General features: G+C 41.8%; 1 protein-coding gene across 13 annotated transcripts in view; it reads left to right on the top strand.

The window, feature by feature from the left end:
* Positions 1-13,461, top strand: part of phldb1a (pleckstrin homology-like domain, family B, member 1a) — an 84,723-nt gene that overhangs the window by 56,256 nt on the left and 15,006 nt on the right. For 6 of the 13 annotated variants that reach the window (XM_036933338.1, XM_036933342.1, XM_036933340.1 and 3 more), the window contains 8 exons: positions 1,313-1,495; positions 2,063-2,200; positions 2,619-2,747; positions 9,427-9,582; positions 10,887-11,087; positions 11,678-11,827; positions 13,005-13,130; positions 13,297-13,455. In XM_036933338.1, coding sequence (XP_036789233.1) covers positions 1,313-1,495; positions 2,063-2,200; positions 2,619-2,747; positions 9,427-9,582; positions 10,887-11,087; positions 11,678-11,827; positions 13,005-13,130; positions 13,297-13,455 — 1,242 coding nt within the window. The remainder of the gene's footprint in view (positions 1-1,312; positions 1,496-2,062; positions 2,201-2,618; positions 2,748-9,426; positions 9,583-10,886; positions 11,088-11,677; positions 11,828-13,004; positions 13,131-13,296; positions 13,456-13,461) is intronic. The other 7 variants (XM_036933348.1, XM_036933345.1, XM_036933344.1 and 4 more) reach the window with 6 other exon arrangements.

Genomic DNA, 13,461 nt, shown 5'->3' with positions numbered 1-13,461 from the left:
TACACTCACGCACAAACAAACACACACACGCGACGCAGGCACTCACACACACAAGCACACATGCATGCTCAAGCAGACAAACACACGCACACACTCATTCTCAGACGGTGCAATTGCCGTACCATGTGGTAATACAGACCGACAGGATGCTCCTGACGGTGCCTCTGTAGACGTTTGTGAGGGTCTTAGGGGCCAAGTAGAATTTCTTCAGCCTCCTGAAGTTGAAGAGGCATTGTTGCGCCTTCTTCACCACACTGTCGGTGTGAAGGGACCATTTCAGGTCCTCAGTGATGTGCACGCCGATGGACTTGAAGCTTTTGACCCTCTCCACTACGGCCCTGTCGTTGTGGATCCCTTCACACCAACGTGCTCTCTCTACTGTGTCCTGTAGTCCACGATCAGCACCTTCATTTCGTTGACGTTGAGGGAGAGGTCATATTCATGGTGCCACGCTGACTCTCACCTCCTTCCTGTAGGCTGTCTTGTCGTTGTTGGTAATAAGGCTGTGGTGTCGTCAGCAAACTTGATGATTGAGTTGAAGACGTGCGTGGCCACACAGTCATGGGTGAACAGGGAGTACAGGAGGGGGCTGAGCACACACCCGTGTGGGACCCCCGTGTTGAGGATCAGTGTGGCAGGGGTGTTGTTGCCTAACTTCACCACCTGGGGTTGGCCCATCAGAAAGTCTAAGACCCAGTTGCACAGAAAGAGTTTCAGACCCAGGGCCCAAGGCTTGGTGATGAGCTTGGAGGGCACTATGGTGTTGAAGGGTGAGCTGTAGTTGATGAACAGCATTCTTACATTGGTAATCCTTCTTCCAGGTGGGATATTGCAGTGTGCAGTGCAATGGCGATTACATAATCTGTTTAACTATTGGGCGGTATGGAAATTGTAGTGGGTTTAGGGTGTCGGGTAAGGTGGAGGTGATATTATCCTTAACTAGCCTATCAAAGCACTTTATGATGACATAAGTGACTGCTATGAGGCGATACTCACTTAGCTCAGTTAACTTGGGTACAGGAACAATGGTGGACATTTTGAAGTAAGTGGGGATAACAGACTAGGGTAGGGAGAGATTGTCCGTAAACAATATAGCTAGCTGGTTGGCATATGCTCTAAGGGTGCGGCTTGGGATGCAGTCTTGCGAGGGATTATTAACACACTTAAATGTTTTACTCACGTCGGCCACAGCGATCAGGAGTCCTCGTGAGTCCTCGTGAGTGGCGTGGGCCCATGTTGGCGGCTCAGTGTTCTCTGAATGTTCTCTTTTATTATGTAAGTACTCACATTGGTGCATGTGTGCTTTATCCAGCAGGAAGACTCAGGGTCAGGGTTAGGTCTGGGTGTGTCAAGGTTAGGATCAGGATCAGGTGTGTCTGGGCGTCAGGAGCAGCAGTACCTGGAGGAGGAGAGGACCAGGGTTCTGTCCAGGGTGGATAAGCTGAAACACAGAGTCACAGAGCTGGAGCAGCAGCTACAGGAGTCCAGACAGGAGGTAGGTTAACAAACAGCAACCCTTGTCCATTTCCCGTAAGCACTGCACTACTCTCCAGTTGTAAGTGCACTGTTAAAATAAAGTGATTTGTAACACTTAAACTAGTGGCAACTGAGCTGCCACCAACTTAATCAAAACTAAATCTTAACTTTGCGGGAGGTAGCCTTGAGGTTAGAGCGTTGTGAGTCGGTAACCAAAAGTTGGCTGATTCGAATTCCGGAGCTAACAAACATTTAAAAATAATAATTTCGCTGTGCCCTCTGAGCAAGGCGCTGAACCTTAATTGCTTCAGGGGTGCAATACAATGACGACCCTGGCCGTGACCCCACTTTTTTATTACAAACTTTATATATATATATTTAACTTTATTTAATTAGGCAAGTCACTTGTGTGTAACAGGAAAAAGAGAAGTAACTTCTACCTGATACAGCCAGCTAAGGATGGACTTTAGAGTCTGGTTCCTCTCCAGGTTTCTTGCCGCTGTGCTTCTACTTGCTCTTTGTGAGTCTAGGCCGAGTTACTGTAAACTAAGCACTGTTGTCTTGTTTGCCTGTCTGTCCCTCCTAGGCGGAGATGGAGAGGGCTCTGCTGCAGGGGGAGAGGCAGGCTGAGCAGGAGCAGGTCGAGGCAGAGACAAAGATCATCTCTCAGCTCCAGTCTAAACTCAGCCAGCTGGACAGGGCCACCCAGAGGGAGAAAGACAAGGTAGGACCGGTCTAGTAACAGATCACACAGCTACACAGCTACCTACACGTGCACGCATGCAAGTGTGCATAGAATTTGTACTAGTAGTTGTACATAAAAGTATCAATGATCAACCTTAATTTATATGGCCAAGTGTGTTGAGTACTGATAGCTATACACTTTTCAGCTTATTTTTTTCCTTTTGACTCAAAAAGATGCTTGAAGCCTTGCAACCTTAACCCCCGGCACCCTAATCCTCCTACCCCATCACTCACCTACTGCCTTTGACCTCTCTTTAAAGCTGCTTGGCTGCATGGCGTGGTTTTGAGCCGTGTGTTTTGTTTCTCCCTGGGACGATGTGTGCGCGTGTGTGTGTACGGTGTGTGCGTGTGTGTGTACGGTGTGTGTGTATGGTGTGTGTATGTGGTTTGTGTTCTAGGGGAGGGCTAATGTGTCTACTGAGCGGCAGCTGCTGGAGAGACTTCATGAGGGGTACAGTGAGCTGAAGAGCCAGGTTCATAACTGTCCTGAATCTCTGAGGGAACAGTTACAGGAGCAGCTACGGAGGGTCAGTGCTCTTCACACACCCTAGTCCACTAGAACTAGAACACTAGGAAATAGAACACTAGGAAATAGAACACTAGAACTAGAACACTAGAACTAGAACACTAGAACTAGAACACTAGAACTAGAACACTAGAAATAGATCACTAGAATTAGAACACTAGAACTAGAACACTAGAACTAGAACACTGGAACTAGATCACTGGAACTAGAACACTAGAACTAGAACACTAGAACTTGAACACTAGAAATAGATCACTAGAACTAGAACACTAGAAGTAGAACACTAGAACTAGAACACTGGAACTAGATCACTGGAACTAGAACACTGGAACTAGAGCTAGAAACACTAGGAACTAGAACACTAGGAACTAGAACACTAGGAACGAGAACACTGGAACTTGAACAGTGGAACTTGAACAGTGGAACTTGAACATTAGAAATTGAACACTAGAACTAGAACGCTAGAATTAGAAGACTAGGGGCTGTATTTTTGGCTGTGTCAAACGCACGTTAGTTTGCAATTTCACATTTAAAAATTGGCGCACTGGCATTTTCCAGCACAATGCCAGGTTCGGCAATTTATCTGTCTAACATAAGCTCACTTGCACTGAGGTGGGAGGGGTGGCAATATTTGAGGTGTGTTCTTTGAGGTGTGTCCAAGCACAACAGTGTAAATTTCATGCAGTGCTAATTGTAAGTTTTAAGACCCACAAAAAGCAGCTCTTAACGGTTACGCAGTGTATAATGGCATAGATTTTGAGAGCTGAAGCGCAGCATATCCAGCCATGACGCACAGTGCCCATGGAAGGAGAGATTCCTGAGCAAGCTCTGTACTGGTGGTGCCCCGATCCTGCAGCTGAATCAACTTTAGGAGACGGTTCTGGCGCTTGCTGGACTTTCTTGGGCGCCCTGAAGCCTTCTTTACATACCTTTACAACAATTGAACTGCTCTCCTTGAAGTTCTTGTTGATCCGATAAATGGTTGATTTAGGTGCAATCTTACTGGCAGCAATATCCTTGCCTGTGAAGCCCTTTTTGTGCAAAGCAATGATGATGGTTTCCTTGCACGTAACCATGGTTGACAGAGGAAGAACAATGATTTCAAGCACCATCCTCCTTTTGAAGCTTCCAGTCTGTTATTCGAACTCAATCAGCATGACAGAGTGATCTCCAGCCTTGTCCTCGTCAACACTGTCGTGTCTTTGGCTATGCCAGATGAAGTGATATGACATGCTATTCTATAAAATAATTTATCCGTAATTCATTTTACCTGATTGAGCTAATCATGTAAATGTAATTAACTATATAGTCAGGGCACCACAAAATAACATTTATAGAGCTGTTATCTTCCGAATAAACTCTTAAAGACCTAGTAATATTTTACATCAATAGCAGTCAATATTTATCGTCATCTTAATTCCGTCTCATCTGAAAATTGTAAATTCTTGGTTATCTGCACGAACCCTGGCTAACAAGTTGAATCATCAATACAAAATAGCGTTTAATTATTTATGTACTAAATACATAACTAATCACACATACACATAATTAAATCATAACTTGATTACAAATGACGTCATAAAGGAAAACGTCCCTAGCGGGCAGAACAGATATGACAGCTTGTTACACAAAAGAAAAGGGTCTGGGTTTGAGTGAAAGAGCGGGAAGAATGAGGGACACAGGGAGAAGCTGTGCTATCGTAAATAGAGTATCTTATGCACTCGAAATTACCGCCCATTTGGAAAAGGAAAATGCAATAAATATTTACTCTGAGCTGCGCTTCGGTATGTTGGTGGTAGATGGAAGGCCGTGTTGCCCAACCGAGTCCTTTGTCCTTTGAAGAATGTCTCTGCTGGTCAATTGTATACGTTGTAGTAACTTCGTTGTGTGGTAGACGGGATACTCTGTCTGTTCCTTCCTAACCCTCGTTTGCATCTGCTGTTGCTAACTCAACGGCTAGGAGGTATCACTTCTGTAGTGAATAAGAGTTCAAAGTTCATACCATTTGCAACCAAAGCTCACGCTGATGTTGGCTTCGTTCTGTAGTTATTATCTGAACCATTCTGACATCGGACCGTCGTCCTCACATCCTCAGAACAGTAGGTTATATTGTCGTCAAGGCTTTATATAGGAAGGGAGAGGAGGGCGTGTTTGAAAAGTTTTATAGCCCATGTCCCTTCACAGGGGCGGGCCACTGATTGAGCAGAGCCCTACCATATGAAAACCCAAATCTCACATTTTAGAAGCTAAAATCACAATTCATCCCATCACGAATAATTTCATATTCAAACATTTAAATTGAACAACAATTCCATGTGAATCCGATAACTCTGATGTGTAGACTTTCCACTGTAGATTTTATGTTATCTTATCTTTGATGAGAATGTCTCCGATGACCACCGAACTGACACCATATTCATTAAGTACCACGGCATATGTTCAATTGGTCGGATTACCAGAATATAGTTCATTTCCTTCTGAATCTCTATGTTAACCAAGGGTTTTGCAAATGTAACATCAGTAGGGTAGAGAGGGGAAAAAGGGGTGAAGAGGTATTTATGACTGTCATAAACCTACCCCCAGGCCAACGTCATGACAACACTCACACCTGTGTTAACGAGCGAATCACTGACATGATGTCAGCTAGTCCTTTTATGGCAAGGCTGAAATGTAGAAATGTGGAAATGTTTTTTGGGATTCAGTTCATTTGCATGACAAAGAGGGACTTTGCAATTAATTGCAGTTCATCTGATCACTCTTCATAACATTCTGGAGGATATGCAAATTGCCATCATACAAACTGAGGCAGCAGACTTTGTGAAAATTAATATTTGTGTCATTCTCAAAACTTTTGGCCACGACTGTACTTAGAGTGCCTTGAAAAGTTTTTGCCCTCATTATTCACAATTCACATAATTGCATTTGCTTGTTCAAGTAGGCTATCCATCCCCATTTAGGGCAGCAGGTAGCCTAGCGGTTAGAGCATTCGGCCAGCAACAGAAACGTCACTAGTTTGAATCCCAGAGCTGAAATTGTGGAAAATTTGACCCTGTGACCGTGAGTAAGTCACTTAACCCTTATTGTTCCAGGACAGCCGTTGATAATGGCAGACTCTTGCCGTGACCCCATTCTCCGAGAGTATCTCAGGGAATGTTGGATACGCAAACAACATTTCCAACATACACATGCGTATACTTTACATACACACTTGTACATGTGTGAAATAGGACAAATGTTAGCACACGCCAAATTAGTGTTTTCAAAGAGTGCCCCTCGTCCGATTACCAAAGACACGCCCCTATTCAGTCATCCTACAATGTTATATCAACGACAGTTTTCTGTGACAATCTGCCTTGCATATCAGCAAGGATACAACTGACAGGAGCCTAGTATTTTGTGCGAATGAATGCATAAAGACATTAGGCCTACGTGTGCACACAGTGCCATGTAACAAGAGAAGCAATTTATGATACCATGCTTCTGACCCTACCATATTTAGAAATATTGTTGTTGGTTTTAAAAACAGATTGATTGTTTTTTGTTTAATTTCATTAAACTCTCTGCGAGTAAGGCTAGTTTCCTGAATTTCCGCCTGTCTGACGTGCCCAAAGTAAACTGCCTGTTACTCAAGCCCAGAAGCTAGGATATGCATATAATTGGTAGAATTGGATAGCAAACACTCTGAAGTTTTTAAAACTGTTACAATAATGTCAGTGAGTATAACAATACTGATATAGCAGGCGAAAACCAGAGGAATTGATCCGGAATTGTTTGTTTTGGAGCTCACAATGACTTCCAATGCAATGCTATTGAAAGATTCTAATTTCCACCTCCCAGATTGCAGTTACTATGGCTTCCACTAGATGTCAACAGTCTTTATACAAGGTTTTAGGCTTGTTTTTTTTAAATTAAGAAGTGTTTGTAGTCGTTCCAAGTTGAGCACCAGGGCAAATGTAGTCTTTTGCGCACGTGAACGTGGGCACACTCTTTGTTCTTTTCCTTTGCTATTGAACATAGTAATCTCCGTCTGAAATATTATCGTTAATTTAGATATTAGACAACCTGAGGAATAATAAAAAACATTGTTTGACTCCTTTGGACAAAAATTGCTGGTATCTTTTTGGAATCTTTTGTATGCATGTTGAAGGACTGGATTATTGAATTCAATGGCGCCAACTAAACAGCGTTTTTGGGATATAAAGAAGGACTTTATCGAACAAAACGACCATTCATTGTGTAGCTGGGACCCTTGGGATTGCAAACAGAGGAAAAGTAAGTAAGTCAAAGTAAGTGATTTATTTTATCGCTATTTTGTGATTTTTTGTCACTTGTGCTGGTGTGAAAAGGATGTTGTTGTGGGGCGCTGTCCTCAGTCAATCGAATGCTATGCTTTCGCCGTGAAGCCTTTTTGAATTCTGACAATGCAGTTCGATTACCAAGATTCTAAGCTAAAGAATCATGTATGACACTTTTATTGTCATGAATGTTTAATATTACGATTTTGTATTTTGAATTTGGCGCGCTCCGATTTCACCGGATGTTGTTGAACTTTATCCCGCTAGCGGGATCTCCGCTCTAAGAGATTTTAACAACCAAACTTATTAGAAGGATTCACTGTCTATGGGTTTATGGCTGAAATACAATGCAATTTCATCTGCTATTTCTGGAGAAGAGCAAATATGATCTGTAAGATGGTTCCATGATAGCTATAAAACACTATATTTGCCTTTCTCTTTATCCAGTTGCGTTGTCTGTATTATACACCCATGGGGAGCAGTTATGGTGCCTGTAACTGTATTTAGACCTAGCCTATTTAAAACAAGTTATTGTTTTGTTTTTTTGAATTATACATTATCTTTTTAGGCTTTATCAATAGCCTAGTGAATTTAATCTTGCTTATTGAGTATGTTTGGCATGTCAGACTGCAATGTACAGTAGACCTAGCCACTATATCAGTGCAAATGTTATAATCTATGTTTAACAATGTATTTCCATATTGAAGCAATGCAATTAGGACAATGTGGACTGAAAACATGTTCAACATATTTTGCAAATATGGGCAGGCTATTTAACGAACTAGGCTATAATGGGACTAACATTTTAATTGGAGTTGATGACAAAGCAATACATAAAATACAGTAAATACACAACTTGAAGCAGCTACTTATTTAGCCATGGAGCACGTTTTGATTGGCGGTTGAGGGGCCAAGCCTCAACTCACCCACAACTTGTTTATTCATAAAAAACCCAGCCCTTTCGCGCCACTGCCAGCTACCACTCCCATATTTCCGGTTCTGAAGATATCTAAAATATTTCTGACAGCCCCCTGAACCTATAACACTACCTCCAGCGCTAAGATTTACCATTGCGATAGGTTTGTTAAAATAGAGCCCTAGAACTTTAACACTAGAAATTTAACACTAGAACTTGACCACTAGAATTAGAATACTACAACTAGAAAACTGTAGAACACTAGAACTTGAATACTAGAACTAGATGCCCCAAAACAGAACAGACTCCAGAGTCATAACAAACCATGGGATACAATCAGACAGAAACACCTGAAGTACAGCAGATACAATCATAACACATCATACAGTCATACTGTCAGAACCCCTTACAAAACATCACCCATCCTCAACAAATAGAGCTGGGCCTTTCCACGAAATGAGTCCATTTTGGGTAGTGTAACTTAATGAAAAGAAGGCGTTTTAATTCACATAACTTTAACATTCTGTCAGAAAGGGCATGTGTTCAACTTAATAAAAAACTAGTTTTTGCATTGACCCATTTCAGTTTTCCACCAAAAAACTCCAGAAAATGGCTAAAAAGAGCAGAACCAAAACCACTATGATTTTACTATTAGATATTTAATGTTTCTTTAGATTTTTTTTTATGAATATTTCACCATATTGAAACATTAAATCAATTCATTAAATCAATCAATTTCCTAGAAGTCACAGAGGGTACACAGAGGGACATGCCAAAATGTTGAATCTTGGAACAATTTTATATAATTTTACATGTGGTCTATATTAAATGGCACTTCATTGAACATAACAGGCTTTTAAATGCAATGTTGGTGCTCAATTGCTACTTAAAATATCAAAGGGACCCAGAAAGTACCCAGCAACTGCTTAAATGTATTGCCTTGGAAAAGAGCAAGCATATCAAAGCTGTGAATGAAAGGACATTTGGACACTGAACTTCATTCAGGACTTTGGAAGTTGTATCGCTTTGCATGTGCTTGTTGTATTTTAAAAAATTATTGTGAAGTAGCCTAGAAGTATACTGTGCCCTTTCTGCTATGTATGTTGCAATACCATATAAAAATGTACTTTACTAATGAAATAACTAGCTGCCTGCTATAGGATTTTTTTTAAATCCGAGAACATGTTTTCATGCTGTTATTACTTCTGATTGTCAGTGAATAAGACCTCCCCATTTTGAATTGGTGTGTGTCTGTCTTGCCTCTTGTCTGTCCGTCTGTTTGTGTCTGTGTCTCTGGCAAGATGCAAGATGGCACCGACAGACATCGCAGCTCTTTTTGTTAGATACTGCGCTGTTGGAGCTAGGAACACAAGCATTTCGCTACACCCGCAATAACATCTGCTAAATATGTGTATGTGACAAATAACATTTGATTTGATCTGTCTGTTGGTCCATCTGTCTACCTGTAGGAGGCAGATGCGCTTGAGGTGGGGACCAAGCAGTTTGAGGACTTGGAGTTCCGTCAGCTGGAGAGAGAGAGCGGTCTGGAGGAAGAGAAGGAGACGCTCAGCAGACAGCTACTCCTGGAAAGGGCCGAGTACCACCGCAGCGTGGCCAAGAGAAAGGTAGAACAGGACACACTGCTACACAGTAGTCTACACCATATTGGTCATGATGAACCCTTTTCACACCACTGATCTGAACTGTAATACGCTGGCCTGGTTAGTTGTTAGCCTCTACGAGATTGGTGTCCCTATACTGGGATAGTTGCGCTAATGTGATTAGCATGACATTGTAAGTAACAACAAACTTTCCAGGACACAGACATGTCTTATATGGTCAGAACGCTTAAATTCCTGTTAATCTAACGGCACTGTCCAATTTCAGTAGCTATTACAGTGAAAAAATACCATGCTATTGTTTGAAGAGAGTGCACAACATCAACAAACTTTTATCATGGCAACTGGCATGATACATTCACCTCTGAAGGTAAATAATGTACTTATATTCAGTAATCTTGCTCTGATTTGTCATCCGGAAGGTCCCAGAGATAAAATGTAGCATGTTTTTTTTTTTATAAAATCAATTTTTATATTAAAATGTAGGAACTGAGTTCTACAGTTTGAACCCCTGCTTTCTCTGGCTCCACACCCACCCCGCCTGGCCATCTAGATGTGTGAAAGTTAGTGTTTAAGCTAATGATCCATCATGTATGACATTCCTGGGAGTGTGTAAACTTAAATACTTTATTACCATAGCATACCATATCATTTTTGTATGTTCTCTATAGTTATGTACTTGAAAATGTATCAATTGACCAATTCGGCACATTGGGCAGACATAATATTGTCCAGTATTGCAATGCTTCACTGGATCAATCTGAAACTGCACACAATTTAGATGTTGGCCATCTATTGGCCAACATCTAAATTGCGGCTAAACAGCAATATTACATTATGGCATTTCTCTTGCATTTCAAAGATGATGGAACAAAAAATATATAGAAAACGCATGTTTTTTTGTTTGTATTTTCTTTTACTAGATCTAATGTGTTATATTCTCCTACATTAATTTCACATTTCCACAAACTTCAAGGTGTTTCCTTTCAAATGGTACCAAGAATATGCATATCCTTTGCTTCAGGCCCTGAGCTACAGGCAGTTAGATTTGGGTGTCATTTTAGGCAATTTGTTTTTAAAAAGGGTACGATTCTTAAGAGGTTTTTAAGCATCCACCACAGTTGCTAATACCGTACTGAAAAGGACAATGAGAAAATAAAATATCAAAACTAGTTCAGTATGGTTCAGGTTGGGACAATAGTGTGAGAGCGATAATAGTCATACCATCATGGAAAAAGTATGGAATTAAAAAATCCTTTGAGCTTGCATTGTAAGATGGGATGTAAAGCGAAGTGCACCTTGTTCTTTAGGAGAAGATGGGTGCTCTGGAGGTGCAGGCCAACCAGCTAGGGGTGCAGGCAGCTCAGGACTGTGAGAGGATGGGTAAAGACAGGACCCTGGCCCTACAGCTGCTTCATAAAGAGAAGGACAGGCTGTCTACTCTGGAGAAGAGATACCACACTCTGACAGGAGGACGGAGCTTCCCCAAGCCCTGCAGCACCATGAAAGAGGTGAGAATTGAATTGAATTCATCTTGATTTGTACAGATAGTATTTCAATTATTTAATTATTTGTTTCTTAGGCTTAAAAATCTAGATAATTTTTGTTTGTTTTTGTTTTAGAATAATTTGAAAGGTGTGCCTTACAAGCCTCAGCTTTTTTTTACCTCTTCGGCACATATACTTTTTGTTTGCCTTTAAATCTCTCTTTATATTGATAATAATAATAAATAGTCCACTCAGCAGCAACCGTCACTGTTTCCTAGAGAGTCATGGGATCTATAAAAAACAACCCACAAGCCTGACAACTAACAAGTGAGGCCGCAGTACCTCAGAGATGCTGAGGACTCTTGTTAGTGTAAATTGCTGACATCACTGAGCTGGCCTCTCTTACTGAGAGGAGATCAGCTATGTTTGTCAAGCTGGACTCTAGTCTAAATTATATAGGTGAAGGCTTTTCTACTGCTGTGTTGCTGTAATGAATAGAGGATAGTCATTAGGGTTAGTGTGTGTTGTTGACAGTGTATTTACAATAGTAGGGTAACAGGTTAAACCATAGACTTTTGAGTACACGTTTGACTGAAAACTTTTACTGAAAACAGGAAGTACCAGTGCTGCATATCAGCGAACCTGACCTGGTACAGGGGGAGGTTGTCCCTCCTCCACATCCTCCCTGCCCTCCTCCTGCCTCCTTCTCTTCTTCCTCCTCATACACCCCCTCCCCTGACCTCTGTCCCACCAGGCCACAGGAGGTAAACACACTGACTCATGTGGACTGACTAAACTACCCATAATGCAGCCTGACTACACTACCCACAATCCCCCTTCCTTTGGGGATGTATCCTACCTGGCTTGCTCTGCATTTGTCTTGTGTCCACTAAGATAAATGGAAATGAGAGGAATATTTCACCTTTATTTAACAAGGCAAGTCAATTAAGAACAAATTCTTATTTTCAATGACGGCCTAGGAACAGTGGGTTAACTGCCTTGTTCAGGGGCATAACGACAGATTTTTACCTTGTCAGCTTGGGGATTTGATCTTGCAACCTTTCGGTTACTAGTCCAACGCTCTAACCACTAGGCTACCTGCCGCCCCAATATGTGTTTTTGAGAAGCTTGAAAAATAATTCCTTGTTTGTATTAGTCTGTAGGTGTGTCTTATGACAAGGTGGCCTGTGCCTGAATGTTTCTGCATCTACATTTGTATCGTTTGTGTTGGGGTTGTCTCAATTTGTGACGTTGGATCCAGTGTGTTTGGACCAAGTGTCTGTTTGTTTTTTGTGGCTTGGCTGGCTTACCTTTACCCTTTGTGATGAGTACCTGTACTGTAGTTTGAGGTGAGTTATTTTTTGTGTGATAATGATCAAATACAAAATTAATTTTAGGAACTTGTGCATGTGTGTGGGAATCTCTGAGTGTGTGTGTGTGTGTGTGTGTGTGTGTGTGTTTGTTTAACTACCCTTGTGGGTACCAGAAGTCCTCACAAGGATAGTAAAACAAGGGATATTATTCAGGGTGGACATTTTGCCAGTCCCACAAGGAAAAATGCAATTTTAGGCTTAGGGGTTAGGGTTACAATTAGGGTTAGGGTTAGAATTAAGGTTAGGGTTAGGGGTTAGAGTTTGGGTTATGGTTAGGTTAAAGGTTAAGGTTAGATTCAGGGTTAGGGAAATAGGGGGGAATCAATTATTTGGTCCCCACAAGGATAGCAATAGAAAAGTGTGTGTGTGTGGGGGGGGGGATGTACAAAAAAGTACAAACATGTATGCATTCCCTACTGTTAGTAGCTCTGGGTAAGAGCGTCTGCTAAATAACTCAAATGTAAAAAAAAAAAAAAATGTATGGGAATGTAAGGGTATTTTGTCTTTAGGTATACAATATATCCCTTATTTCAACTTGTGTGTGCTTGTGTTGTTGGTGTTGATGCAGGAGTACCTCAGGCTCGCTGATGTCTATAAGATGTATGGGAGCGGTGGTCCTCTCCCGACCTACTCTACCTCCCCTGCTCCTCACTGCCTCTCTCTCACTGTTGCTGCAGCAGCTCTGCCCGGCGAGGTAGAATATACCACCTACTTTCTATTATTCCCTCTGTTTCTGTTGGCTTTCTTGGACATATAACCTTGGTTAACATTCCTACCTCTCTCTGCTCTTTCCCAATACCTACAACCTTTGCCTTGTGTTTGTGTCTGTGCGCATTTGTGTGTTGACTATCTTTGTAAAGGAATACGTCACAGTTAGTCAGTTAAGCCAGATGTTGGGGATGCAGAAACTTGGCCCCTCCCCCGCACTTTCTATCCAGTCATTCCAGCTTGCGCTCGCTGACGCTGCCTTCTCCTGCCACACAACTCCATGTGACACCTCCCCCACTATCTCAGTTGAGGTGTGT

Source organism: Oncorhynchus mykiss, chromosome 10 (assembly GCF_013265735.2).
Source record: "Oncorhynchus mykiss isolate Arlee chromosome 10, USDA_OmykA_1.1, whole genome shotgun sequence".
Classification (NCBI taxonomy): domain Eukaryota; kingdom Metazoa; phylum Chordata; class Actinopteri; order Salmoniformes; family Salmonidae; genus Oncorhynchus; species Oncorhynchus mykiss.
The sequence above is the reverse complement of the archived record's forward strand: the minus strand, read 5'-3'. Positions and strand labels throughout refer to the sequence as shown.